The 26,787-nt window shown below is 46.5% G+C and overlaps 1 protein-coding gene across 26 annotated transcripts in view; it reads left to right on the forward strand.

Annotated features, from left to right (window-relative positions):
* LOC110502853 (myocardin-related transcription factor A) overlaps nt 1-2,937 on the forward strand; it is a 61,362-nt gene extending 58,425 nt beyond the window's left edge. For all 26 annotated transcript variants that reach the window (XR_016491107.1, XR_016491109.1, XR_016491111.1 and 23 more), the window contains one exon: nt 1,519-2,937. Coding sequence is in view for 20 of the 26 variants with exons in the window: in XM_036960579.2 (XP_036816474.1) it covers nt 1,519-2,051 (533 nt within the window). In the remaining 6 variants the exon portion in view is untranslated. The remainder of the gene's footprint in view (nt 1-1,518) is intronic.
* Nucleotides 2,938-26,787: the final 23,850 nt, after the last annotated feature.

Here is a 26,787-nt window from a genome sequence, read left to right on the forward strand (position 1 = left end):
GGAATCATGTAGTAACCAAAACATTTTTTAACAAATCAAAATATATTTTTCAAATATTTGAGACCCTTTGACTTGATGACAGCTTTGCACACTCTTGGCATTCTCTCAACCAGCTTCATGAGGTAGTCACTTGGAATGCATTTCAATTTAACAGGTGTGCATTCTTAATGCGTTTGAGCCAAGCAGTTGTGTTGTGACAAGGTTGTGGTGGTATACAGAAGCCCTATTTGGTAGAAGACCAAGGCCATATTATGGCAAGAACAGCTCAAATAAGCAAAGAGAAATGACAGTCCATCATTACTTTAAGACATGAAGGTCAGTCAATCAGAAAAATGTCACGAAGTTTAAACGTTTCTTCAAGTGCAGTCGTAAAAACCATCAAGCACTTTGATGAAACTGGCTATCATGAGGAACACCTCAGGAAAGGAAGACCCAGAGTTACCTCTTCTGCAGAGGATAAGTTCATTAGAGTAACCAGCCTTAGAAACTGCAGCCCAAATAAATGCTTCAGAGAGTTAAGGTAACAGCCACATCTCAACATCAACTGTTCAGAGGAGACTGTGTGAATAAGGCCTTCATGGTCTAATTGCTGCCAAGAAACCAATACTAAAGGACACCAATAACAAGAAGAGACTTGATTGGGCCAAGAAACACGAGCAATGGACATTTGATCGGTTGAAATCTGTCCTTTGGTCCAAATTAGCCATTTTTTTGTTGTTGTTCCAACCGCCATGTCTTTGTCAGACGCAGAGTAGGTGAACGGATGATCTCCACACGCGTGGTTCCCACCGTGAGTCATGGAGGAAGGAGGTGGTGTGATGGTGTAGGGGTGCTTTGCTGGTGACACTGTCTGTGAATTATTTAGAATTCAAGGCACACTTAACCAGCATGGCTACTACAGCATTCTGCATTCTGCAGCAATGCGCCATCCCATCTGGTTTGGGCTTAGTGGGACTATCATTTTTTTTTCAACAGGACAATAACCCAACACACCTCCAGGCTGTGTAAAGGCTGTTTGACCAAGAAGGAGAGTGAGGGAGTTTTGCATCAGATGCCCTGGCCTCCACAATCAACCGTCCTCAACCCAATTGAAATGGTTGGGGATGAGTTGGACTGCAGAGAAGGAACAGCAGCCAACAATGGCTCAGTATATGTGGGAACTCCTTCAAGGCTGTTGGAAAAGCATTCCAGGTGAAGCTGGTTGAGAGAATGCCAAGAGTGTGCAAAGCTGTCATCAAGGCAAAGGGTGGCTATTTGAAGAATATAAAATCTATTAATTTGTTTAAAACATTCTTGTTTACTACATCCATAGATGTTATTTCATGGTTTTGATGTCTTCACTATTTTTCTACAATGTAGAAAATAGTACAAATAAAGAAAAACCCTTGAATGAGTAGGTGTTCAAACTTTTGACTGGTACTGTATATCTTCATGTCTCACTGCCAGTACATAAGCAAACCCATTTGTTTTGATCAAGTGCCTGATATTAATGCTTTTTATTTTTTCATCCCCAACCAGAAATCTCTGGATTCCGAGCCAACCCAGACCCTTCCCTGGCCCAAAACCACTCCAACCCCCCCACCCCTCCCTCGTCCCCTCTCCACATCTCGCCGTCCACCACCCCCCCGGAGCCCTCCCTGCCCGCTGTGCCTTCCCAGCAGCCCTCGCCATCACCCTGCACAGGAAGTGGTCGTCTGGAGGACTTCCTAGAGAGCACCACGGGCACGCCCCTCCTGGGGGTGGAGCCTGATGGCGGTCTGACTTTGATTGATGACCTCCACAGCCAAATGCTGAGCACCCCCAGCATCCTGGACCATCCCCCCTCCCCGGTGGACATGGACACTAGCGACCTGGGCTTCTCCACCCACCCGGCAGGGCTTGACATTGACGACCCAGCCCTGGACAGCATGGACTGGCTGGACATCTCTATGGGTGGTGGAGGTGGGAGGACGAGTCTCGCCCCTCTGGGCCCCCACTCGCCCCCCAGTGTGTTCTCAGCGGACTTCCTGGACAGCTCGGACCTCACTCTGCACTGGGACTCCTGTTTGTAGCTCTTGCGGAATGAGGAGTATGCACAAAGCAGGTCCACCACTCTGGAGGTACACTGAGACAGGGAGTCTTGTCCTGCGTTCTCTGCCCTCTCGTCATGTTTGAACAGGCTAGAGAGCAAAACTGACTTTAGATCAGAGGCAGTGTGTGAAGGGAATACTGTGGAGTTTGGTCACGCTCTGACAGATCCTTCTGGTGACAAAGGGTAACACGTGAAATGCAGCCCCGATGTGTCAGTGGTGCTTCTAACTTTGCACTTATGCTGAGACTGTTGATTGGTGAAAAGTTGTAATGGAACAAATCTCATTGGTGGAAACCTACTAATGAATCAAACCTCATTGGTGCAAACCAGGGGTGTGTTCAGTACGAAAGAATGGTGTTAAGTTTTCTCCATCAAATCATTTATTTCAATGAAAACTGTACTCCACTAAACGGCCAGTTGAAGAACAGTGTGATTATGGTGGCCCAGAGGGAGATGGCCCAGAGGGAGATTGTAAATGGTGTGTGCTGCATGAGTTTTACGATTTTAAATGGTCACACCCATATTGATCATGCCACACCCACCAAACGAGAGCAAACACAGCTCAAAGACTTTTGAAGAACGGTACACACCGTTTCGGGGAAGCGTGTCATTCAGTACAAACTGTCACGCAACGGAGGAAATGTTAAATTGAACGCACCCCAGTTGATGAAATTAACCTCATTGGAGGAGGCAGTTACTGGAGGTGTTTGCTAGACGACTATGCATTTCTGTATATGAGGTGTGTATTATCGATTATCCATCTTTTTCTTCCCGGTTGCTTAGAATAGCAGGTAGGGTATATAGGGGTCTCAGCTTCCAAACAACTTTTTTATGAAAAAAATACAATAAAAAAATGTAAACTTGAATGCGTCTTTGTTTTATTTTTTATAAACCTTTTACATTGTAATTTATTTGGTGACTGTATTTTTATTTTAACAGGGAGTCCCATTGAGACTAAGGCCTCTTTTTCAAGGGAGCTGCGCTTGAACACAATTTATAACTCTTCAGCTGCTATACTTGCAGCTGAACACACCATTGGGTGCACACTGCCTGCCCAACAGGACACCTACAACTCCAAGTGTCGCAGGAAGTCCAAGTGGATCATCAGGGATCCCAGGCACGCCCTGTTCTCCACACTTCAATCACTCAGACACGGGCTTCACAGGAGCATCATGGCAAAAACGAAGACTGGCTAATAGTTTAGCCACCACTAGTCAGTTAGCTCCCCTGTCTCCCTATGGACTTTCTCTGCCCCCACCTCAATGACAGTCATCACTGTTGCAGTTACTATGTATATTATTACAAATTATTGTTTAAATTTAACTTTGTCCCCAGACATCCTCAATGGTCATGCTGCCCCTCCTGTGGTCATTCTCCCCCTACCCCCTCAACAGTTCTTACTATGCCTCCACCCCAATGGACATTTAGTTATTTATCACTGCCACAGTTATGATGTTTATATAGTCTTATTTTGGTAGATTGTTTTACTACTATTTTCAGTATTTTATTTAACTTAGTCCTGCATGTTGGAGCTCGAAGCCTAAGTTTTTCACTGTACCCTGCCATCACACCTGCAACCCTGTACATGTGACTATCAGTTCTAACAAATTTCTATCAACAACCAGAAAAGAAAAAATCTAGATCACCTATACTCCACACACAGAGACGTGTACAAAGCTCTTCCTCGCACCTCCATTTGGTAAGTCTGGCGATAACTCTATCCTCCTGATTCCTGCTTACAAGCAAAAATTAAAGCAGGAAGCACCAGTGACTCGATCTATAAAAAGGTGGTCAGATGAAGCAGATACAGATATAGGACTGCTTTGCTATCACCGACTGGAACATGTTCTGAGATTCTTCCGATGGCATTGAGGAGTACACCACATCAGTCACTGGCTTTATCAATAAGTGCATTGAGGACGTCGTCCCCACGGTGACTGTACGTACATACCCCAACCAGAAGCCATGGATTACAGGCAACATTCGCACTGAGCTAAAGGGTAGAGCTGCCGCTTTCATGTTGTGGGACTCTAACCCGGAAGCTTACAAGAAATCCTGCTATGCCCTGCGACGAACCATCAAACGGGCAAAGCGTCAATACAGGGCTAAGATTGAATCATACTACACCGGCTCTGACGCTCGTCTTGTGGCAGGACTTGCAAACTATTTACCTGTCCCTGATTGAGTCTGTAATACCAACATGTTTCAAGCAGACCACCATAGTCCCTGTGCCCAAGAACACAAAGGCAACCTGCCTAAATGACTACAGACCCGTAGCACTCACGTCCGTAGCCATGAAGTGCTTTGAAAGGTTGGTAATGGCTCACAACACCATTATCCCAGAAACCCTAGACCCACTCCAATTTGCATACCGCCCAAACAGATCCACAGATGATGCAATCTCTATTGCACTCCACACTGCCCTTTCCCACCTGGACAAAAGGAACACTTATGTGAGAATGCTGTTCATTGACTACACCATAGTACCCTCAAAGCTCATCACTAAGGTAAGGATCCTGGGAATAAACGCCTCCCTCTGCAACTGGATCCTGGACTTCCTGATGGCCTGCCCCCAGGTGTTGATGGTAGGTAGCAACACATGTGCCACGCTGATCCTCAACACTGGAGCTCCCCAGGGGTGCGTGCTCAGTCCCCTTCTGTACTCCCTGTTCACCCACGACTGCATGGCCAAGCACGACTCCAACACCATCATTAAGTTTGCAGACGACAACAGTGGTAGGCCTGATCAACGACGAGACCGCCTATAGGAGGTCAGAGACCTGACCGGGTGGTGCCAGAATAACAACCATCCGGCGCCGACAGAGATGGCCACCTCGCTTCGCGTTCCTAGGAAACTATGCAGTTTTTTGTTTTTTTACGTGTTATTTCTTACATTAGTACCCCAGGTCATCTTAGGTTTCATTACATACAGTCGAGAAGAACTACTGAATATAAGATCAGCGTCAACTCACCATCAGTACGACCAAGAATATGTTTTTCGCGACGCGGATCCTGTGTTCTGCCTTACAAACAGGACAACGGAGCGGATCCCATGCAGCGACCCAAAAAAACGACTCAGAAAAAGAGGGAAACGAGGCGGTCTTCTGGTCAGACTCCGGAGACGGGCACACCGTGCACCACTCCCTAGCATTCTTCTTGCCAATGTCCAGTCTCTTAACAACAAGGTTGATGAAATCAGAGCAAGGGTAGCATTCCAGAGGGACATCAGAGACTGTAACGTTCTTTGCTTCACGGAAACGTGGCTCACTGGAGAGACGCTATAAGAGGCGGTGCAGCCAACGGGTTTCTCCACGCATCGCGCAGACAGAAACAAACATCTTTCTGGTAAGAAGAGGGGCGGGGGCGTATGCCTTATGGCTAACGTGACATGGTGTGATGAAAGAAACATACAGGAACTCAAATCCTTCTGTTCACCTGATTTAGAATTCCTCACAATCAAATGTAGACCGCATTATCTACCAAGAGAATTCTCTTCGATTATAATCACAGCCGTAAATATCCCCCCCCAAGCAGACACATCGATGGCTCTGAATGAACTTTATTTGACTCTTTGCAAACTGGAAACCATTTATCCGGAGGCTGCATTCATTGTAGCTGGGGATTTTGACAAGGCTAATCTGAAAACAAGACTCCCTAAATTTTATCAGCATATCGATTGCGCAACCAGGGGTGGAAAGACCTTGGATCATTGTTACTCTAACTTCCGCGACGCATATAAGGCCCTGCCCCGCCCCCCTTTCGGAAAAGCTGACCACGACTCCATTTTGTTGATCCCTGCCTACAGACAGAAACTAAAACAAGAGGCTCCCACGCTGAGGTCTGTCCAACGCTGGTCCGACCAAGCTGACTCCACACTCCAAGACTGCTTCCATCACGTGGACTGGGACATGTTTCGTATTGCGTCAGACAACAACATTGACGAATACGCTGATTCGGTGTGCGAGTTCATTAGAACGTGCGTTGAAGATGTCGTTCCCATAGCAACGATTAAAACATTCCCCAACCAGAAACCGTGGATTGATGGCAGCATTCGCGTGAAACTGAAAGCGCCAACCCACTGCTTTTAATCAGGGCAAGGTGTCTGGTAACATGACCGAATACAAACAGTGCAGCTATTCCCTCCGCAAGGCTATCAAACAAGCTAAGTGTCAGTACAGAGACAAAGTAGAATCTCAATTCAACGGCTCAGACGCAAGAGTCATGTGGCAGGGTCTACAGTCAATCACGGACTACAGGAAGAAATCCAGCCCAGTCACGGACCAGGATGTCCTGCTCCCAGGCAGACTAAATAACTTTTTTGCCCGCTTTGAGGACAATACAGTGCCACTGACACGGCCTGCAACGAAAACATGCGGTCTCTCCTTCACTGCAGCCGAGGTGAGTAAGACATTTAAACGTGTTAACCCTCGCAAGGCTGCAGGCCCAGACGGCATCCCCAGCCGCGCCCTCAGAGCATGCGCAGACCAGCTGGCCGGTGTGTTTACGGACATATTCAATCAATCCCTATCCCAGTCTGTTGTTCCCACATGCTTCAAGAGGGCCACCATTGTTCCTGTTCCCAAGAAAGCTAAGGTAACTGAGCTAAACGACTACCGCCCCGTAGCACTCACTTCCGTCATCATGAAGTGCTTTGAGAGACTAGTCAAGGACCATATCACCTCCACCCTACCTGACACCCTAGACCCACTCCAATTTGCTTACCGCCCAAATAGGTCCACAGACGATGCAATCACACTGCACACTGCCCTAACCCATCTGGACAAGAGGAATACCTATGTGAGAATGCTGTTCATTGACTACAGCTCGGCATTCAACACCATAGTACCCTCCAAGCTCGTCATCAAGCTCGAGACCCTGGATCTCGACCCCGCCCTGTGCAACTGGGTACTGGACTTCCTGACGGGAGTCCAGAAGGCGAGGTCAGTACAGGTGCATCAAAGCTGGGACCGAGAGACTGAAAAACAGCTTCTATCTCAAGGCCATCAGACTGTTAAACAGCCACCACTAACATTGAGTGGCTGCTGCCAACACACTGACACTGACTCAACTCCAGCCACTTTAATAATGTGAATTGATGGGAAATGATGTAAATATATCACTAGCCACTTTAAACAATGCTACCTTATATAATGTTACTTACCCTACATTATTCATCTCATATGCATACGTATATACTGTACTCTATACCATCGACTGTATCCTTATGTAATACTGTAATACTGTATCACTAGCCACTTTAACTATGCCACTTTGTTTACATACTCATCTCATATGTATATACTGTACTCGATACCATCTACTGTATCTTGCCTATGCTGCTCTGTACCATCACTCATTCATATATCCTTATGTACATATTCTTTATCCCCTTACACTGTGTACAAGACAGTAGTTTTGGAATTGTTAGTTAGATTACTTGTTGGTTATTACTGCATTGTCGGAACTAGAAGCACAAGCATTTCGCTACACTCGCATTAACATCTGCTAACCATGTGTATGTGACAAATAAAATGTGATTTGATTTGATCCCTCAACGTAACCAAGACTAAGGAGATGATTGTGGACTACAGGACAAGGAGGACTGAGCACGCCCCCATTCTCATCGACGGGGTGATGGAGCAGGTTGAGAGCTTCATGTTCCTTGGTGTCCACATCACCAACAAACTAGAATGGTCCAAACACACCAAGAGAGCCGTGAAGAGGGCACGACAAAGCCTATTCCCCCTCAGGAAACTAAAAAGATTTGGCATTGGTCCTGAGATCCTCAAACGGTTCTACAGCAGCAACATCGAGAGCATCCTAACTGTTTGCATCACTGGCTGATACGGCAATTGTTCTGCCTCCGACCGCAAGGCACTACAGAGGGTAGTGCGTACAACCTAGTACATCACTGGGGCTAAGCTGCCTGCCATCCAGGACCTCTATACCAGGCGGTGTCAGAGGAAGGCCCTAAAAATTGTCAAAGACCCCAGCCACCCCAGTCACAGACTGTTCTCTCTTCTACCACATGGCAAGCGGTACCGGAGTGCCAAGTCTAGGAAAAAAAGGCTTCTCAACAGTTTTTACCCCCAAGCCATAAGACTCCTGAACAGGTGATCAAATGGCTACCCAGACTATCTGCATTGTGTCCCACCACCCGTCAACCCCTCTTTTTACACTTATGCTACTCTCTGTTCATTATATATGCATAATCACTTTAACCACACCTACATGTACATACTACCTCAATAAGCCTGACTAACCGGTGTCTGTATGTAGCCTGGCAACTTTTATAGCCTCGCCACTGTATATAGCCCGTCTTTTTACTGTTGTTTTATTTCTTAACTTTCCTATTGTTCACCTAATACATTTTTTGCACTATTGGTTAGAGCCTGTAAGTAAGCATTTCACTGTAAGGTCTACACCCGTTGTATTCAGCGCACGTGACAAATAAACTTTGATTTGATATTAAACACTGAATCTGAATCTAACTACAGTATCTGTGGTACTGGATATGGCCACTGGATGGCGACATTATCATAGAAAAATACCACCCTCAAATCAACTGCGCTTGTCTGTCTTTTTTATTTATTGAAACTATGCACACTCATTCGCTCCCTCACTATTTTTCTATTTTGCTGTCTGTAATTCACTCACTCTCTAACTCGTTTCCATCCCCCTCTCCCCTTCTCTTACACAAAGCCATACTGTTTCTGTTCATGACACATTTATTATAGCCTAAAATAGCAGGGTTAATTAGAAATGTCGTCATGGGTTCTGGGTAGTAAAGAGGAACGGGAGTGGGGTTTTGAGGCTCCTATATCAGTCTGATATGATGGTGTATGTCCCAAATAGCACCCTATTCCTGATAGAGTGCACTACTTTTTTACCAGATCCCAATAGGCTTCGGTCAGAAGTAGTGCACTCTATAGGGAGCCATTTTAGATGTACCCTGGTATCCTTACCTTGACTCCTCCTAAATTAAATACATCTCCCTCTAACCTCCACAGTTAGTTTGGGTGCGCGTCATTTTGTTTTGTCATTTCACCTTTTTTACTCGCGCTCCTTACAGCGTTTTATGGTGTTTCAGTGTGCATTCTAGACCCTCCCTCTCTACACACGCATACTGCAGACGTTGCTAATAAATTGCATCACCCTTCTGTTTCAGTACACGCACACAACACATGCAATTTGCGATGATGATATGTTTTAACAATGATTTTTTGAATATTTTGGGAATGATACCCACATCCTGTAAAAATTACCCAAAATGTTTTGAATATTTAAAACATACAATATACTTGCAGTGAAGCCACTCATCAACTACATCATATTAGTCATCTAACAGCCTCCCATCCAGAGAGACACACAGAAGCAACCAGGGTCACCGTCCTGCTCATGGGCAAAGACCCCCCCCCCCCCCCACAGTTCCACAAAAAGGCTGTAATGTAACACAATGTGTGTAAAGTCAAGTCGTCTGAATACTTTCTGAAGGCGCTGTATATACATAGTTTTAAACTATTATTTCATCAAGGAGAGTCAGAACATATTTCAATGAGAAGAACAAATGCTCATTTACAATGACGGCCTGAAGTACCATACGTACATGTATTTAAAATACAATGCTTACATACAATGACTACAAAGGCACGAGAATGAAAAATAAAAACTTTAGTCAAACAATTTCTGTTCTGTATCTCTTGGGATATTATATACAGACTACTGAGAGCCAGAAGACCACTATCAGAACAAGATGCAGACACTGCCCCCAGTATTGCCCCCAACTCTCCCTGCCTTCCCATAGGTACGACTGCTCCATGTTAGTGCAGCAGACAGAGCCATCCCTGCTGGACCCAACAGATCCCCCACGGTCACCCAATTCCCCAGGACTGACTGGTAATAATCCCCCTCCTTCCAGCTGCTGCTCCTGGTTTCACTGCTCCCATTTTTGTATTATTATGATTAAACATGTTTAACCCTTTTTTTACCTGGTAAGTTGACTGAGAACACATTCTAACTTACAGCAACAACCTGGGGAATAGTTAGAGGGAGAGGAGCGGGGATGAATGAGCCAGTTGTAAACTGGAGATAATTAGGTGACCATGATGGTATAAGGGCCAGATTGGGAATTTTGCCAGGACACCAGGGTCAACACCCCTACTCTTACAATAAGTGCCATGGGATCTTTAGTGACCACAGAGAGTCAGGACACCTGTTTAACATCTCATCTGAAAGACAGCACCCAACACAGGGCAATGTCCCCAATCACTGCCCTGGGACATTGGGATATTTTTTTAGACCAGAGGAAAGGGTGTCTCCTACTCGCCCTCAACACCACTTCCAGCAGCGTCTGGTCTCCCATCCAGGGACCGACCAGGACCAACTATGCTTAGCTTCAGAAGCAAGCTAGCAGTGGGATGCTGGGTGGTATGCAGCTGCCACAACCCTGAAACTACCGAAGACAGCCTCAAACTACCAAAAACAGCTACAACAAACTACACAAAACAGCTACAACAAACTACACAAAACAACTACCACAAACTACATAAAACAGCTACCACAAACTACATAAAACAGCTACCACAAACTACACAAAACAGCTACCACAAACTACACAAAACTACTGCCACAAACTACACAAAACTACTATCACAAACAACTAAAAACAACAGTGTGGCTGTTTTAGGTAGTGATACAGGAACTACAGTGATAGCTGTTTTGGTTAGTGATACAGTGACAGTAACTGCAGTGATAGCTGTTTGGGGTAGTTGAGGTTGTTTTGGATAATCAGTAGGACCCACAACGCTAAACAGTTAACTATTGTTACTTAAAGCATCATCCTCCTGTTCAACAGTTGAGTTTCCTTACCTCGGTCCTAGATCAGTAGACACGAGCCAATGATAATGAACTAAAATGCATTCAGCATTTAGCCGAACATGTCTAGCTTGATCATGGAGATGACACCTAGGGTTTTTCATATATTTTTTTATTTCACCTTTATTTAACCAGGTAGGCCAGTTGAGAACAAGTTCTCATTTACAACTGCAGCCTGGACAAGATAAAGCAAAGCAGTGCGACAAAAACAACAACACAGAATTACACATGGGATAATCGAACATACAGTCAATAACACAATAGAAAGATCTGTATACAGAGTGTGCAAATTAAGTAAGGAGGTAAGGCAATGAATAGGCCATAGTGGCGAAGTAATTACAATTTAGAAATTAAACACGGGAGTGATAGACATGCAGATGAGGATGTGCAAGTAGAAATACTGGTGTGCAAAAGAGAAGAAAAACAGAACAAATATGGGGATGAGGTAGGTACAGTGCCTTGCGAAAGTATTCGGCCCCCTTGAACTTTGCGACCTTTTGCCACATTTCAGGCTTCAAACATAAAGATATAAAACTATATTTTTTGTGAAGAATCAACAACAAGTGGGACACAATCATGAAGTGGAACGACATTTATTGGATATTTCAAACTTTTTTAACAAATCAAAAACTGAAAAATTGGGCGTGCAAAATTATTCAGCCCCCTTAATACTTTGTAGCGCCACAAATCTCCGTCCCAGTCTCAGGTCTTTTGCAGACTCCATCAGGTTTTCTTCCAGAATGGTCCTGTATTTGGCTCCATCCATCTTCCCATCAATTTTAACCATCTTCCCTGTCCCTGCTGAAGAAAAGCAGGCCCAAACCATGATGCTGCCACCACCATGTTTGACAGTGGGGATGGTGTGTTCAGGGTGATGAGCTGTGTTGCTTTTACACCAAAGATAGCAGGCAGAGGCTTGCAGGCTAGCAGATGGGCCTCAGGGGGACGTCGCAACGGGAGAGCCTGTTGAAACCCCCTCGGATGGTTACGTCGGCAGACCAGTCATGATGGATCGGCGGGTCTCCTTGTCGGCAGCAAAAGGTCCAGGCCAATTGGAAAAAGAGTTATTGAAGCCCAGGAATTGTCTGATGGATCTCTTTGGCTAGCAGGGAGATGGGCCTAGCTCGAGGCTAGCTCCAGGACAAAGACGTTAGCCAGGAGTAGCCACTCAGATAGCAGCTAGCTAGCTGCGATGATCCGGAGTAAAGGTTTTAGAGCTTGCGGTAGGAATCTGGAAATGTGGTAGAGAAAAACAATCCGATATGCTCTGGGTTGATATCGTACTGTTTAGACTGGAAGGAATTGACCAGGCTGAGGCTGGCAGATGTCTGAGTTAACAGTGATGTCCGCTAGCGGTGGCTAACTGACTACTAGCTAGTAGCTAGTTAGCCGGCTAGCTTCTGAAGGGGCATCTGGTTCTAAATTATAAAAAATTAGCTGATCCGTACCACATTGGGTGAGGTGGGTTGCAGGAGAGTATGTTCAGTCCGTAGATGGAAATTGAGAACAAAAATATTTAAAATATATACGAAGAAAAACGATATATACATGGGATGGGACAAGACAATCAAAACAGACATCCAACTGCTACGCCATATTGGAACTCATATTTGATGGACATTAGACCGGTGGAAATTAGTTTTTTTGGTCTGGAGTACAAATTGGAGATTTTTGGTTCCAACCGCTGTGTCTTTGTGAGTCCCGGAGTAGGTGAACGGATGATCTCTGCATGTGCATTTCCCACCGTAAAGCATGGACGAGATGGTGTTATGGTGTGGGGGTGCTTTGCTGGTGACACTGTCTGTGATTTATTTAGAATTCAAGGCACACTTAAAGTCAAATCAAATGTTATTGGTCACATACACATGGTTAGCAGATGTTAACCCTTAATATTGTAAAAATAGCCTCCTCTCTTCCTTCGGTTCCTTCCGTCCTCCCCTCCTTGACTTTCCCCTGCACTTGAAGTAAATGCCTGCCTTTAGTATCTATATTCTACTGCTCCTGCCATCTCTGCACCATCACTGTCCATATCATGCTTTTTGCCTCTGCCTTGCTCATTGAAACTACAACATCCACATCCCCACTACTAAGTGCTTGTTCAGCCAGTACATCAGCTGCATCATTCCCCTTCATCCCCAGATGGGCTGGGACCCAAGGAAAACTTGTCTGTATACCCATCTGTCTAACCCTGCCATTGGTTTGTACTACCTCTTAAAGTAGGTTTGTCTGCTACATGAGCTAAAGTTCTGGAGACTCATTAACACTGCATAAAAACACAATTTTGACTATTCAGGTCCTTTAAATGCTCTACCCAGAACCTTCGGGGGTGTCTATGACGGAGGCAGAGGAGCAGGAGGCGAAGCTGTGGGCTAAGCCTCTCCTCTTCCTGTTTAGTACAGGAAGTATCACGGCGGAGAGACAGTACAATGCCAATACAGCCATGATGACGCTGCACTGCGCCGTTGGCACACTTTACATGCCCTACCAGGTACGCACACACAATGCTGGCTCCCTGAGTGTCGAGACGTCATCAGCCCTCAACTCAAAGGGACTGGAGAGGAGAGGATAAGTCCACAGGCCCTGGCTGCCGATAATTAACAGCTACACTCCACAGGCTCTTATAAAGCCAGCCTGGGTCCTAGGCTTTAGATCATACAATACAGACATCATACATCATGCAGCACACACACACACACACACACACACACACACACACACACACACACACACACACACACACACACACACACACACACACACACACACACACACACACACACACACACACACACACACACACACACACACACACACACAGAGATTGGCCTCTTGGAATGTGGCTCACGTGGATGAACAGCTCAGAGTGAACTGGAGGGGGCAAAATGTTTAATCGTGTGGATTTAGCATGTTCACGTGTGGAAAGAAGATGTGGGGTAAATGGGAAAGTTTGAGGGCTCGTGATATGTGTGAATGTGTATGCCTGTGTAACCGGTGTGAAATGGCTAGCTAGTTAGCGGCTAATAGCGTTTCAATCGGTGACATCACTCACTCTGAGACCTTGAAGTAGTTGCTTCCCTTGCCCTGCTTTTGTGGAGCGATAGGAAGAGATGCTTCGTGGGAGACAGTTGTTAATGTGTTCAGAGGGTTCAAACCCAGGTAGGGGTGAGGAGAGGGACGGAAGCAACACTGTTACATTGATTCTGTTGCTGCGGAAAGGAGGAGGTCAAAGGGGGGTGAGAGTAACCGGTGTGAAATGGTTAGCTACTTAGCTTTGTGCAACTAATAGAGTTAAAGGGGTGAATGACAATATGTGCATATAAGTAAATGGATGAGCGATGGGTGAACGACATAGGCAAGGTGCAATATATGGTATAAAATGCAGTACATACATGTAATATGAGTAATGTAAGATACAATTGAAGTAGGAAGTTTACATACACTTAGGTTGGAGTCATTAAAACTTGTTTTTCAACCACTCCACAAATTTCTTGTTAACAATCTATAGTTTTGGCAAGTCAGTTAGGACATCTACTTTGTGCATGATACAAGTAATTTTTCCAACAATTGTTTACAGGCAGATTATTTCACTTATAATTCTCTGTATCACAATTCCAGTGGGTCAGAAGTTTACATACACTAAGTTCACTGTGCCTTTAAAAACAGCTTGGAAAATTCCAGAAAATATGTCATGGCTTTAGAAGCTTCTGATAAGCTAATTGACACTTTTTTGTCAATTGGAGGTGTACCTGTGGATGTATTTCAAGGCCTAACTTCAAACTCAGTGCCTCTTTGCTTGACATCATGGGAAAATCAAAAGAAATCAGCCAAGACCACAGAAAGAAAATTGTAGACCTCCACAAGTCTGGTTCATCCTTGGAAGCAATTTCCAAACGCCTGAAAGTACCACGTTCATCTGTACAAACAATAGTACGCAAGTATAAACACCATGAGACCCCGCAGCCGCCATACTGCTCAGGAAGGAGGCGCGTTCTGTCTCCTAGAGATGAACATACTTTGGTGCGAAAAGTGCAAATCAATCCCAGAACAACAGCAAAGGACCTTGTGAAGATGCTGGAGGAAACAGGTACAAAAGTATTTATAACCACAGTAAAACAAGTCCTATATCGACATAACCTGAAAGGCCGCTCAAAAGAAGCCACTGCTCCAAAACCGTCATAAAAAAGCCAGACTACGGTTGCAACTGCACATGTGGACAAAGATCTTACTTTTTGTCCTCTGGTCTGATGAAACAAATATAGAACTGTTTGGTCATAATGACCATCGTTATGTTTGGAGGAAAAAGGGGGACACTTGCAGGGCAAAGAACACCATCCCAACCGTGAAGCACGGGGGTGGCAGCATCATGTTGTGGGGGTGCTTTTCTGCAAGAAAAACTGGTGCACTTCGCAAAATAGATGGCATCATGAGGCAGGAAAATGATGTGGATATTTTGAAACAACATCTCAAGACATCAGTCAGGAAGTGTCATGACTTCTACCGAGGGTAACTCCTCTCCCTGTTCGGGCGGCGCTCGGCGCTCGGCGTCGCCGGTCTACTAGCCACTACCGATCCCTTTTTCTTTTTCTGGTTGTTTTGTCTGTGTTCCTTTTCACACCTGGTTTTCAATTGCTTTGATTTCTGTGGGTATATAGGGCAGCTGTTACCTGCCGTAATTCGTGCAGGATTAGACTTGTGTGTATTGCGTTCGATGGTATTTGATGTTTGTTGTTTTTTCGCATTTACGCACGTGTATGTAAAGTGTCGGAACTGTGTTAGTTCCTCCGTGTGTTTGCACGATTATTCGAGAGCGTAGTTTTGGGATTTTTGTTCTGTGCCATTTGCATTGCTGGACTATATTATTAAACACGCTCCTCAGACATCCCTGCTCTCCTGCGCCTGACTCCTACACCTCTCACCAAGACGCATGTTATCACAGAATCCTGCACCAATATAATTATGGAGTCAGCAGGAGCGGACGCACTTCCAGGGTCCGTGGAGGAGCGAGTTCAACACCACACGGCAGTGTTACACCGACTGGGGACCGCCATGGATCAGGTGATGGCGACGATGGAGAGATGGGAGAGAGGTGGCCTTCCCACACCGTTATCAGCTACACCCCAACCAGTACCACTACCCTCTCCTTCATTGCCTGAGCACAGTGGAATTCGACTCGCCCTCCCGAGGGAGTATGATGGGACGGCGGCCGGGTGCCAGGGCTTCTTACTCCAGATGGACCTATACCTGGCGACCGTTCGTCCGGCTCCTTCGGGGGGTGAGAGCGTGAACGCCCTCGTCTCCTGCCTCGCAGGTAAAGCCCTGGAGTGGGCCAATGCGGTGTGGAACGATCCTGACTCGGCGAGGGACCACTACCCAGAGTTCACCCGCCGCTTTCGGGCCGTGTTTGATCACCCACCTGAGGGTCGAGCGGCGGGTGAACGGCTGTTCCATCTGAGGCAGGAGAGGAGGAGTGCTCAGGACTTTGCTCTAGAGTTCCGGACCTTGGCCGCTGGCGCGGGATGGAACGACAGGGCCTTGATCGATCACTATAGGTGTAGTTTGCGTGAGGACGTCCGTAGGGAGCTGGCCTGTAGAGACACCACCCTGTCCTTGGACCAATTGATCGACATGTCCATTCGGTTGGACAACTTGCTGGCGACCCGCGGACGTCCAGATCGGGCTCTGTCAGTTCCATCTCCCAGCTCCACCACTCCAACACCCATGGAGCTAGGAGGTGCTTCAGCGAGGGCGACCGGAGGAGGGGGCCTTTCCTGTGCCAGCTGTGGTCGCAGAGGGCACACTGCTGACCGGTGCTGGGGGGGTCCCTCCGGGAGTCGAGACGCCAGGCCGAGCACTGCCCGGACACCTCAGGTGAGTCGGCACCAGGCTCACCCAGAGCCCCCTGTTGGTCACGTGTATGTATGGATTGTTTTTCCTAAATTTTCCCCTCTTTCCCGGCACAAGGCGCTAGTAGATTCAGGCGCGGCGGGGAATTTTATTGACCGCGGTTTAGCGAACAGGTTAGGGATTCCCCTTGTTCAGCTGGATAAACCCTTCCCAGTGCACGCCTTAGATAGCCGACCATTAGGGTCAGGGCTAGTCAGGGAGGCCACGGCTCCACTGGATATGGTTACGCAGGAGGGTCATGAGGAGAGAATTAGTCTCTTCCTCATTGATTCTCCTGCGTTTCCGGTGGTGTTGGGGATCCCCTGGTTGGCCCGTCACAACCCCAGGATTTCGTGGCAACAGAGGGCTCTACAGGGGTGGTCGGAGGAGTGCTCAGGCAGGTGTGTAGGAGTTTCCATCGGTGCTACAACGGTGGAGAGTCCAGACCAAGTCTCCACCGTGCACATTCCCTCAGAATATGCCGATTTGGCTATTGCCTTCTGTAAAAAGAAGGCGACCCAATTACCACCTCATCGACGAGGGGATTGTGCGATAAATCTCCTGGTAGGCGCTGCACTTCCCAGGAGTCACGTGTATCCCCTGTCACAGGAGGAGACGGTGGCTATGGAGACATACATATCGGAATCTCTGGGGCAGGGGTTCATTCAGCCCTCCATCTCACCTGCCTCCTCGAGTTTCTTTTTTGTGAAGAAGAAGGAGGGTGGTCTGCGTCAGTGCATTGACTATAGAGGTCTAAATTCCATCACGGTGGGGTATAGTTACCCGCTACCTCTCATTGCCACGGCGATTGAGTCATTTCATGGAGCACGGTTTTTCACAAAACTGGATCTCAGGAGTGCATATAACTTGGTGCGTATCCGGAAGGGAGATGAGTGGAAGACGGCGTTTAGTACCACATCCGGCCATTATGAGTACCTCGTCATGCCGTACGGGTTGAAGAATGCTCCAGCAGTCTTCCAATCTTTTGTGGATGAGATTCTCAGGGATCTGCACGGTCAGGGTGTGGTGGTTTACATCAATGATATTCTGGTCTATTCCGCTACACGGGCCGCGCATGTGTCTCTGGTGCGCAGGGTACTTGGGAGACTGTTGGAGCATGACCTGTACGTCAAGGCTGAGAAATGCTCGTTCTTCCAACAGGCCGTCTCCTTCCTTGGATATCGCATTTCCACATCGGGGTTGGTGATGGAGGATGACCGCATTGCAGCCGTGAGTAATTGGCCGACTCCAACCACGGTAAAGGAGGTGCAGCGGTTCTTAGGGTTTGCCAACTACTACCGGAGGTTTATCCGGGGTTTTGGGCAGGTGGCTGCACCCATTACGTCACTGCTGAAGGGGGGGCCGACGCATCTGGGGTGCTCGGCTGAGGCGGACAGGGCTTTTGGTCGCCTGAAGGCTCTTTTTACCTCGGCTCCCGTGCTGGCGCATCCGGACCCCTCTTTGGCATTTATAGTGGAGGTGGACGCATCCGAGGCTGGGGTTGGAGCCGTGCTCTCCCAGCGCTCGGGTGCGCCACCGAAGCTCCGCCCCTGTGCTTTCTTTTCTCAGAAGCTCAGCCCGGCGGAGCGAAACTATGACGTGGGGGATCGGGAGCTGCTAGCTGTTGTCAGAGCCCTGAAGGTGTGGAGACATTGGCTTGAGGGGGCCCAGCACCCTTTCCTCATCTGGACTGACCACCGTAATCTAGAGTACATTCGGGCAGCGAGGAGACTGAACCCTCGTCAGGCAAGGTGGGCCATGTTTTTCACCCGATTTAGGTTTACCATCTCCTATAGACCAGGCTCCCAGAACACTAAGGCAGACGCACTGTCCCGACTATATGATACGGAGGAGCGGGCCATTGATCCTGCGCCCATCCTCCCGGCTTCTTGTCTAGTGGCACCTGTAAGGTGGGAGGTGGACGCAGACATTGAGCGAGCATCGCGTGTTGAGCCCACTCCACCACAATGTCCAGCGGGACGGGTGTATGTTCCGCTGGAGGTTAGAGACAGGTTAAGTTGGTGGGCTCACACATCCCCCTCCTCTGGTCATCCGGGGATTGGGAGGACGGTGCGATGTCTTAGTGGGAAGTACTGGTGGACCACTTTAGCCAAGGACGTGAGGGTTTATGTGTCCTCCTGCTCAGTGTGCGCTCAGTGCAAGGCTCCTAGGCACCTGCCCAGAGGGAAGTTACAACCCCTTCCCGTTCCACAGCGGCCTTGGTCACACCTGTCGGTTGACTTCTTGACCGATCTGCCACCGTCACAGGGCAACACCACAATCCTGGTCGTTGTGGATCGGTTTTCTAAGTCCTGTCGTCTCCTCCCTTTGCCTGGTCTCCCTAAAGCCCTACAGACGGTGGAGGCCCTGTTTACTCACGTCTTCCGGCACTACGGGGTGCCTGAGGATATTGTTTCTGATCGGGGTCCCCAGTTCACGTCCAGGGTGTGGAAGGCTTTCATGGAACGTTTGGGGGTCTCGGTCAGCCTGACCTCTGGGTTTCACCCCGAGAGTAATGGGCAGGTGGAAAGAGTGAACCAGGATGTGGGTAGGTTTCTGCGGTCGTATTGCCAGGACCGGCCAGGGGAGTGGGCGAAGTACATCCCCTGGGCGGAGATGGCCCAGAACTCACTCCCCCACTCCTCTACGAACCTGTCGCCCTTCCAATGTGTGTTGGGCTATCAGCCGGTCCTGGTACCATGGCATCAGAGCCAGACCGAGGCTCCTGCGGTGGACGATTGGGTGAAACGCTCAAACGGGCCGAAGCACGGCAGAAGGCCAGTGCCGACCGCCATCGCAGCGAGGCCCCGGTGTACACACCGGGGGACCGGGTCTGGCTCTCGACCCGAAACCTGCCCCTCCACCTGCCCTGCCGGAAGCTGGGTCCGCGGTTTGTGGGGCCATTCAAAGTCCTGAGGAGAATAAACAAGGTGTGTTATAGGTTACAGCTCCCCCGTATTACCGTATTAACCCCTCGTTTCATGTGTCTCTCCTCAGGCCGGTGGTGGCTGGTCCGCTTCAAGAAGATGAGGTGCGGGAGGTCCCTCCGCCCACATCGGGGGGGCGCCGGCGTATGCAGTTCAGTCCATACTGGACTCGAGGCGTCGGGTGGGGGGTCTTCAGTACCTCGTGGACTGGGAGGGGTACGGTCCGGAGGAGAGATGCTGGGTGCCGGTGGAGGACGTACTGGATCCTCCTATGCTAAGGGAGTTTCACCGCCTCCATCCGGATCGCCCTGCGCCTCGTCCTCCGGGTCGTCCTCGAGACCGGCGTCGTCGCGCTGCGTGAGCCGCGAGTCAGGGGGGGGGCACTGTCACGACTTCTACCGAGGGTAACTCCTCTCCCTGTTCGGGCGGCGCTCGGCGCTCGGCGTAGCCGGTCTACTAGCCACTACCGATCCCTTTTTCTTTTTCTGGTTGTTTTGTCTGTGTTCCTTTTCACACCTGGTTTTCAATTGCTTTGATTTCTGTGGGTATATAGGGCAGCTGTTACCTGCCGTAATTCGTGCAGGATTAGACTTGTGTGTATTGCGTTCGATGGTATTTGATGTTTGTTGTTTTTTCGCATTTACGCACGTGTATGTAAAGTGTCGGAACTGTGTTAGTTCCTCCGTGTGTTTGCACGATTATTCGAGAGCGTAGTTTTGGGATTTTTGTTCTGTGCCATTTGCATTGCTGGACTATATTATTAAACACGCTCCTCATACATCCCTGCTCTCCTGCGCCTGACTCCTACACCTCTCACCAAGACGCATGTTATCACAGGAAGTTAAAGCTTGATTGCAAATGGGTCTTCCAAATGGACAATGACCACAAGCATACTTCCAAAGTTGTGGCAAAATGGCTTAAGGACAACAAAGTCAAGGTATTGGAGTGGCCATCACAATGCCCTGACCTCAATCCCATAGGAAATGTGTGGTCAGAACTGAAAAAGCGTGTGCGAGCATGGAGGCCAACAAATCTGACTCAGTTACACCAGCTCCTTCAGGAGGAATGGGCCAAAATTCACCCAGCGTATTGTGGGAAGCTTGTGGAAGCCTACCCAAAACATTTGACCCAAGTTTAACAATTTAAAGGCAATGCTACCAAATACTAATTGAGTGTATGTAAACCTCTGACCCACTGGAAATGTGATGAAAGAAATAAAAGCTGAAATAAATCATTCTCTACTATTATTCTGACATTTCACTTTCTTAAAATAAAGTGGTGATCCTAACTGACCTAAGACAGTGTAACGGCTGTCGTGGGAAGAAGTTGAGGACCAATGCGCAGCGTGGTACATGTTCATCTTTTTAATAAAGTAAACTGACTATAATAATATAACAAAAGAACAAAGAAACAACAGTTCTGTCTGGTGTAGACACACAAAGACTGAAAACAACCACCCACAAAACAATCGAAAACAGGCTACCTAAATATGGTTCTCAATCAGGGACAATTATTGACAGCTGCCTCTGATTGAGAACCATACCAGGCCAAACACAGAAATAGAAAATCATAGAAAAACTAACATAGACAACCCACCCAACTTACACCCTGAAAAATACTAAAACAAAAGACAAAACAAAGGAACTAAGGTCAGAACGTGACAGACAGGGAATTTTTACTAGGATTAAATGTCAGATAACTGAACTAAATGACTAGCATTTAGCATGTAGCACTCACTTTTGTCATCATGAAGTGCTTTAAGAGACTAGGATCATATCACCTCCATCATACCTGCCACCCTAGACCCACTTTAGTTTGCATACCGCCCCAATAGGTCCGCAGATGACACAATAGCCATTACACTGCACACTGCCCTATTTCATCTGGACAAAAGGAATACCTATGTAAGAATGCTGTTCATTGTCAACAGCTCAGCATTCAACACCATAGTACCCACCAAGCTCATCATCAAGGTGGGGACCTGGGTCTCAACCCCACCCTGTGCAATTGGGTCCTGGACTTTCTGACGGGCCATCCCCAGGTGGTCAGGTAGGAAACAACATCTCCACTTCGCTGACCCTCAACACTGGCGCCCCACAAGGGTGCGTGCTCAGCCCTCTCCTGTACTCTCTGTTCATCCATGAATATGTGGCCATGCACGCCTCCAACTCAATCACCAAGTTTTCAGATGACACTACAGTGGTAGGCTTGATTACCAACCATGATCAGACAGCCTACAGGGAGGAGATGAGGGCGCTCAGAGTACGGTGTCAGGAAAACAACCTCTCGCTCAACGTCAACAAAACAAAGGAGATGATCGTGGACTTCAGGAAACAGCAGAGGGAGCACCCCCCCTATCCACATCGAAGGGACAGCAGTGGAGAAGGTGGAAAGTTTTAAGTTCCTCAGCGTACACATCACAGACAAACCGAAATGGTCCACCCACACAGACAGTGTGGTGAAGAAGGCGCATCAGCACCTCTTCAACCTCAGGAGGCTGAAGAAATTTGGCTTGTCACCAAAAACACTCACAAACTGTTACAGATGCACAATCGAGAGCATCCTGTTGGGCTGTATCACCATCTGGTACGGCAACTGCTCCGCCCTCAACCGTAAGGCTCTCCATAGGGTAGTGAGGTTTGCACAACGCATCACCGGAGGCAAACTACCTGCCCTCCAGGACACTACCTGATGTCACAGGAAGGCCAAAAATATCATCAAGGACAACAACCACCCGAGCCACTCCCTGTTCACCTCGCTATCATCCAGAAGTCGAGGTCAGTACAGGTGCATCAAAGCTGGGACCGAGAGACTGAAAAACAGCTTCTATCTCAAGGCCATCAGACTGTTAAACAGCCATCACTAACATTGACTGGCTGCTGCCAACATACTGACTCAATCTCTAGCCACTTTAATAATTAAAAATTGGATGTAATAAATGTAGTCACTTTAAACTATGCCACTTTATATAATGTGTACATACCCTACACTACTCATCTCATATGTATATACTGTACTCTATACCACCTTGCCTATGCTGTTTGGCCATCACTCATCCATATATATTTATATGTACATATTCTTATTCATTCCTTACACTTGTGTGTGTGTAAGATAGTTGTGAAATTGCTAGATTACTTGTTAGATATTACTGCATGGTCAGAACTAGAAGCACAAGCATTTCGCTACACTCGCATTAACATCTGCTAACCATGTGTATGTGACCAATAACATTTGATTTGATTTTTATTTGAAATCACTACTTAAGGACACCAATAATAAGAAGAGATTTGCTTGGGCTAAGAAACACAAGTAATGGACATTACACCGGTGGAAATCTGTCCTTTGGGTCCAAATTTGAGACTTTTGGTTCCAACCGCCGTGTCAATATGAGACGCAGAGTAGGAAAACGGTTGATCTCCGCATGTGTGGTTCCCACCATGAAGCATGAAAGAGGAGGTGTGATGTGTGGGGTGCTTTGCTGGTGACAATGCCAGTGATTTATTTAGAATTCAAGGCACACTTAACCATCATGGATACCACAGCATTCTGCAGCAATACGCCATCCATCTGGTTTGCGCTTAGTGGGACTATCATTTGTTTTTCAACTGGACAATGACCCAACACACCTCCAGGCTGTGTAAGGACTATTTGACCAAGAAGGAGAGTGATGGATTGCTGTATCAGATGACCTGGCCTCCACAATCACCCGACCTCAACCCAATTGAGATGGTTTGGGGTGAGTTGGACTGCAGAGTGAAGGAAAAGCAGCCAACAAGTGCTCAGCATACTGTATGTGTGAACTCCTTCAAGACTGTTCTGGAAAAGCATTCCGGGTGAAGCTGAATGATAGAATGCCAAGAGTGTGCAAAGCTGTTTGAAGAATCTAAAATATAAAATGTGTTCTGATTTGTTTAAAATACTTTTTTGGTTACTACATGATTCTATGTGTTATATGCATTGCGATTCAATACTGTGATTTTATTGTGATTCGATGTTCCAAACTTATTGCTCACCATATGTCCACAGCAGAGGGACAAGAGAGAACCATGAGAAAACAAGTTTTGATCAGTCATGGAAATAAAAGTACTGAAATCAAATGGCTCCCTATTTTAAAAGGTGACTATGGAGGAAAAATACTGGAGTTTTGGTGCAGGTACAGCAAACTAGCGCAACAATTATATTGTGATATTGTCAAAACGATACATCATCCAAAATAATATCCAGATATGTATGGTGAATTAACGTAATAATGAATTCCCCCTTATGGTGAATTTACCTAGAATCAATGCATCGTTTGGAACCTTCATTTAGAATGATCATGGGGAGAGTACGCTGTCATTATAAATAAGAATTTGTTCTTAATTAACTTTCCTAGTTAAATAAAGGTTAAATAATAAAAAATAGTTAAAGAAAATAAAGAGTTGGGTTGATAGGGAGGGTGTCATGATTGTAATATCAATTAATTGACTCTTGTGTCATTGTCATAACGGCCCTGGGCTCCAGCCCTAACACAATGGGACGAGGTGGAGATGTAATCAGGAACATTTTGTGAACCAATTACAGGAATTGCTAATCATTAATTGATTGGGATCCTACAGGATCACAATGATGGCCGTGGGCTTTAACCCGGAGAGAAATCATCTGTGGTTAAACCGTTGCTTGGGGCTGTAGATTGCAGTAGTCTTCTTCACATTTTGCTGGTTAAATTCGTTGATCTCATTTCCCCCCTATAGGTATAGTACTTCCCAGCCCCAACACCCCCACTAGCAACTACAAACTCTATCACCATCACCTCAGCACAGAGAACCAAAGTACTGAGTCTCTTCTCTGCCTCTGCCTCTGCTCCAAGGTTTGGACTTAAAGCTGTGATCGTTCGTTAATGATCGAGTTATTACAGTTTTTCTCAATTGCTAAAGCACTAAAACCCATTGGCTAAACAAAGTTTTCAGTTGCCTGGACTCATTTAGCTAATTATGTAGTCTGTTGTTGTCACGTTCTGACCTTTATTTCTGTTGTTTTTGTCATTATTTAGTATGGTCAGGGCGTGAGCTGGGGTGGGCAGTCTATGTTTGTTTTTCTATGATTTTGGGATTGCTATGTTTCGGCCTAGTATGGCTCTCAATCAGAGGCAGGTGTCATTAGTTGTCTCTGATTGAGAATCATACTTAGGTAGCCTGGGTTTCACTGTTTGTTTGTGGGTGATTGTCTATGTTAGTTGCTTGTGTCAGCACAGGTCTCATTTATAGCTTCACGGTCGTTCTTTGTTTATTGTTTTTGTATAGTTTGTATTCAGTGTTCAGTGCTTTCTTTTATTAAATATTCATCATGAACACATACCACGCCGCATTTTAGTCCTCCGATCCTTCTCGCCTCTCCTCTTCAGATGAAGAGGAGGACGACCGTGACAGTTGTCAATACCTTAAACCATTTCACATGGTAAAACACAATTTTCAGATCTCACTTTTCAGCAAAACTCTAAACATATTCTCATTCTCAAAACACATTCTGCACTCTAATGCACATGTCATCCATACTGGTAAACACAGGTGGCAACAATCAAATAAAAATAGAGAACATATGTCATTGATTGAACACAACCATTCAACATTTATTTAACCTGTTTCAAATGATGTGACACAACCAATATAAGCCAGTTCAGAGAGCAAACTGTCACGACTTCCGCGAAGTTGGCTCTCCTGCCTGTTCGGTCGTTGTCACCGTCCTACTAGCCACCACCGATCCCTTTTCGTTTGTCTGTTGGTTTTGTCTTATTAGTTTCACCTGTGTGTATTTTAGTTAAATTAACGTCCTTATATGTAGTAGGTTGTCCCGCCCTTGTTTTGTGCGGGATTGTTTGTATTCATGTATTTGGTGTAATACGTGTGTGTTATTTCTCTGGTCTATTTTTGATCCTGTGTTGGATTATTTGTTGGATTATTGGGTTGACCGTGTTTTTGTGCGCAGGAGAATAAACTGTCGAATCACTGAAACCTGCTCTCTGCGCCTGATTCCACCCACCTTGATAATACGTGACACAAACAGGTTGTTGAAGGTGGGAAGGAGAAAGTCTGAGAATGGATACTGTAGTACAGTGCATTGTAGGCTGTATACTGTACAATGGACAAATTGTAAGGCCCTGAACATTGTGCTTTCCATTTATTATGTAACAGTACTGACTGCTCAATAGATTTTGACTGGTTGCAAGTTCATATCAACAAAGAACAAGAATTACAGTATCACAGAGACAAAGGACAAGTTTGTGAGATGCAGGGTACAGTACTGTCAAAATAGGGGTACAATGAGGAGGAAGAACAAAAAGCAGAGTTATTTCTGATCAATTTTGAGCTACTATGATAGAACATGTTTTCGTTCATCAAAAGACAATGACGGAAAAATATGAATATTTTTTTAGATTAAAAATGTACTTCTCCCTGAGAATTGTATGTTCTGAACAATGTGTTTTCTATTTTTCGGTGTATTGTTTACTGACTGGTTGAGAGTGTATATCATTTTGATCACTTTGTTCATGATTTGAGAGCAGTGTTTGATTTTGAACACAGGTAAAACTGTTTTGAGGCGAATGTTTCGTTTTGCAAGAGGAGTCAGAGGTTATGTAAATAGTGCTTGAAGATGAGGTTTTGTGTTTAATGTTTTCAGGAAATGGAACAAGGTTTCAGAAATTGTGTTTTAGCAATTGAGAAAAACTGTAACAACCTCATTATCAATGTCCGCATGGTGGGGTTGAGGGGTTGGGGGGTTGGATGGGGGAAGCTCGAGGGGACGAGAGAGAGAGAGAGAGAGAGAGAGAGAGAGGGGTTCAATGCTCATTCCAACACTCCTACTTCAGCTGAATGTTTAACTGGGAGGGAGCAGAGACGCGTGTTTGTGTGTGCAGGGCATCCTGCTGGCACAGACTACCCTTTCTTGGCTTCCCAGTCACCCCGGTGTGTGTGTGTGTGTGTGTGTGTGTGTGTGTGTGTGTGTGTATCTTCGTGCAAGTTTTATAGACTTCTGCACAACACACATCAC

Source organism: Oncorhynchus mykiss, chromosome 23 (assembly GCF_057628025.1).
Source record: "Oncorhynchus mykiss isolate SJ-2025 chromosome 23, ASM5762802v1, whole genome shotgun sequence".
NCBI classification, from domain to species: domain Eukaryota; kingdom Metazoa; phylum Chordata; class Actinopteri; order Salmoniformes; family Salmonidae; genus Oncorhynchus; species Oncorhynchus mykiss.